Source organism: Orycteropus afer, unplaced genomic scaffold (genome assembly GCF_000298275.1).
Source record: "Orycteropus afer afer isolate SDZICR_OR568_19922 unplaced genomic scaffold, OryAfe1.0 scaffold00083, whole genome shotgun sequence".
Classification (NCBI taxonomy): domain Eukaryota; kingdom Metazoa; phylum Chordata; class Mammalia; order Tubulidentata; family Orycteropodidae; genus Orycteropus; species Orycteropus afer.
Window position 1 is genome coordinate 9084226 of NW_006921670.1, and position 2827 is coordinate 9087052.

The 2827-nt window shown below is 51.0% G+C and overlaps 1 protein-coding gene across 1 annotated transcript in view; it reads right to left on the reverse strand.

Moving 5' to 3' along the window:
- The window catches only part of EFCAB6 (EF-hand calcium binding domain 6), a 200985-nt gene that overhangs the window by 105210 nt on the left and 92948 nt on the right, over positions 1-2827 (reverse strand). The window contains exon 10 of the mRNA XM_007941797.1: positions 2086-2274. Coding sequence (XP_007939988.1) covers positions 2086-2274 — 189 coding nt within the window. The remainder of the gene's footprint in view (positions 1-2085; positions 2275-2827) is intronic.

The following is a 2827-nucleotide window of genomic DNA, read 5'->3' on the forward strand; positions in this document are numbered from 1 at the left end:
CCTCATATTACAGACACCGTCCAGGCTCCCTCGTCGTCCAGATGGGGACAGATTCAGATCTGGTTGACTTCGTATCACAGACGTCTGGGTCCCCCGAGTCATCTGGATGATAAAGCTAATAGGTTCAAATGGAGTTGACCTCATATCACAGACAGTCCGGATAATAATGCTAACAGGTATGGAATCTTTCATCTCCTTCGGACCACACTTTTCTAAACTAGTGCACTTATCCGGGATTAGAAGACATTCCTTTTGTTGTTGAGAGAAACATGAGGCAGTCTGCTTCCACAAAGATCACAGCTTTGGATGAGTAAATGCATGGACAGGCAAGAAAATCAAGTACGGACAGGGGAACAGGAATATACCCAAGACCACATGCACCTGTGCTACAAAATCATCCACATACATCACAGAAGTAACAAAGGACAGGGTGCAGTACCTTCTTAGAGACAACAAGACACCTTGAGGGAGAGACTCACTGGGCCTGGGGCTCGGGACCATAGTCTCGGGGGACAACATGCTCAATTAGAACAACACAGCACATAAAAATCTCGTTATACATCCTACTTTGGTGATAGTGATGGGGGTCTTAAAAGCTTTTGAGCAGCCATCTAAGATGCAACTACTGGTCTCCTCTCGTCTGGAGCAAAGAAGAGTGAAGAAAATCAAAGTTATCTGGAAAAATTAGTCCAAAGATGTGATTGGACCACGAGGACCTCAGCCTTCATGACCCCAAGACCAGAATAAACTAGATGGTGCCCAGCTCCCAACGCCAATCACTCAGACAGGGATAAAAATTGGAGATCCTGGATAGAGCGGGAGGAAAAATGTGGAACAAAGTTCAAAAACACAAAAATGACCAGAATTACTGGTCGGATAGAGGCTGGTGGAACCCCGAAGACTGTGGCCCTGGGTTATCCTTCGGGCCTGGAAACAGACTCATTTCCTTGGATTAGGCTCAGCCCAACAGTAGAAAGACCTCCAAGGAGAACACCTACCTCAGGGAGATGCACCCTTTAGATCAATCAGCCATAGATATCAGAGGGGCAGCATTCACAGGAGGAAAAGCTGGACAGACAGGAATGCAGATAAGGACACAGGGCAGGGGGGTCACAGGGGCTGGGGGAGGGCAAGTCAGAGAGGAGAGCTTTCTATGGTTTGGGATTAGAATTGGGGTGTGAAACCAAATGTGTATGAACTGTTGAGAGTCAATTTTAAATGTACACTTTTGCTTTGTAAATTTGCAGCCAAATCACAATAAAAAGTTAAAAAGAAACAAACAAAAGATTATAGCCTTGGAAACCCTATGGGGCAGTTCTACTCTGTGTCATGGGGTGGCTGTAAGTTGGAATTGACTCGACCACCACTGGTCTCTTTGGTCTAGTGGCGTGAGGCTGTGCCCCAGCACTGGGGACTGCTGGGAGAGAAGGCACATGTGTCTCACGGAGCTTCCATTCTAGTTGGGGCAGGGAAGGGGTCAGGCAACAGGGAAAGAACAAAACATCACAGAAAACCAAACATAAAACGTGAGAGAATGAGGATGTGGGTGAGTGCGGCAGGAGCTGGAACAGGTTTACGGCTGTGTAACTACTTCACATCTCCTGTGCCTGAGTGCACATCTCCGGGTTCTCTGGCAGCGAACAAGGGTAACAGGATTCTGGTAACTTTGCCAGCACTGGGAGGCTCCATTTTAAAAAGACCTGTGCTGTAGAACACTGTGCCCAGACTATGGCTCCCCACCACCTGTCAGCTTGTCCTCCTGCGGTGGCTTACGTGGTGCTGGGATTCTGGAAGCTTGGCCACCAGTATTTCAAATACCATCCGGGTCACCCATTATGGGCAGGTTTCAACGGAACTTCCAGACCAAGGAAGACTAGAAAGAAAGACCTGGCAATCCACTTCTGAAAACTGGCCAGTGGATCCCAGCTGGAAGGCGGGGAGGACTCAGGACACACGGTGGACCAGCGCCCGGCAGAGTGCTGACGGCGGGGAGGACTCAGGACACACGGTGGCTGGGATGGTGGACCTGAGTGTGCCAAGGCCGTGAGGACAGCACGGGACCCGGCGTGACAACTACAGACCCACCTGGTGGCCCTCTCGGTGCTCTGCCGCAGCTCTCTGACCTCTTCCTGCACCTGCTTCGGCTGCGTGAAATGCCCCATGAAGTTGAAGTGATTGTCTGCATACGGCCGGTGAACTGCTGGCAAATAGTTAAGTCCCAGTTTCTGTAAAAATTCCTGATAACTGATGTGCCCTCTTCCCTCTGTGTCGTACCTGGGGGGAGAGAACAAAAGAAAAGCAAAGCTCCCGTCAGTGGCCACCGGGGTGTTGCGGGTCCTGAAGGACTTGGGGAAACCCACTCTTGGACCTCCCCACTAGAAGCCTGCTCTGGGGCCTGCAGCAGCACTGAGCTCACCTGGAAGGGGCCTGGAATGCATATTCGTGAGCTGGCACTGGTCAGAAGCTGCTTGTTAAGAGGACCTGCACCCAAGTGACACCCACTCTGATGGTGCTGTGATTAAAGCACGGGCTGCTAACCAAAAGGTCACAGATTGGAGTCACTAGCTGCTCCACAGGAGAAGAGGAGGCAGTAGGTTTCTGTGACGTTTACAGCTTTGGAAACCCCGTGGTGCAGTCCCACTCTGTCCTCTAGGGGCGCTGTGGGTCAGAATGGACTCCACAGCAGTGGGTGTGAGATCCTCTCTGTCCTCTCGGGGCGCTGTGAGTCAGAATGGACTCCACAGCAGTGGGTGTGGTTTGGGCTTTGCTTCTGTGAAGACTGACAGCTTTGGAGACCCTGTGGTGCAGTTCCACTCTGTCCTCTAGG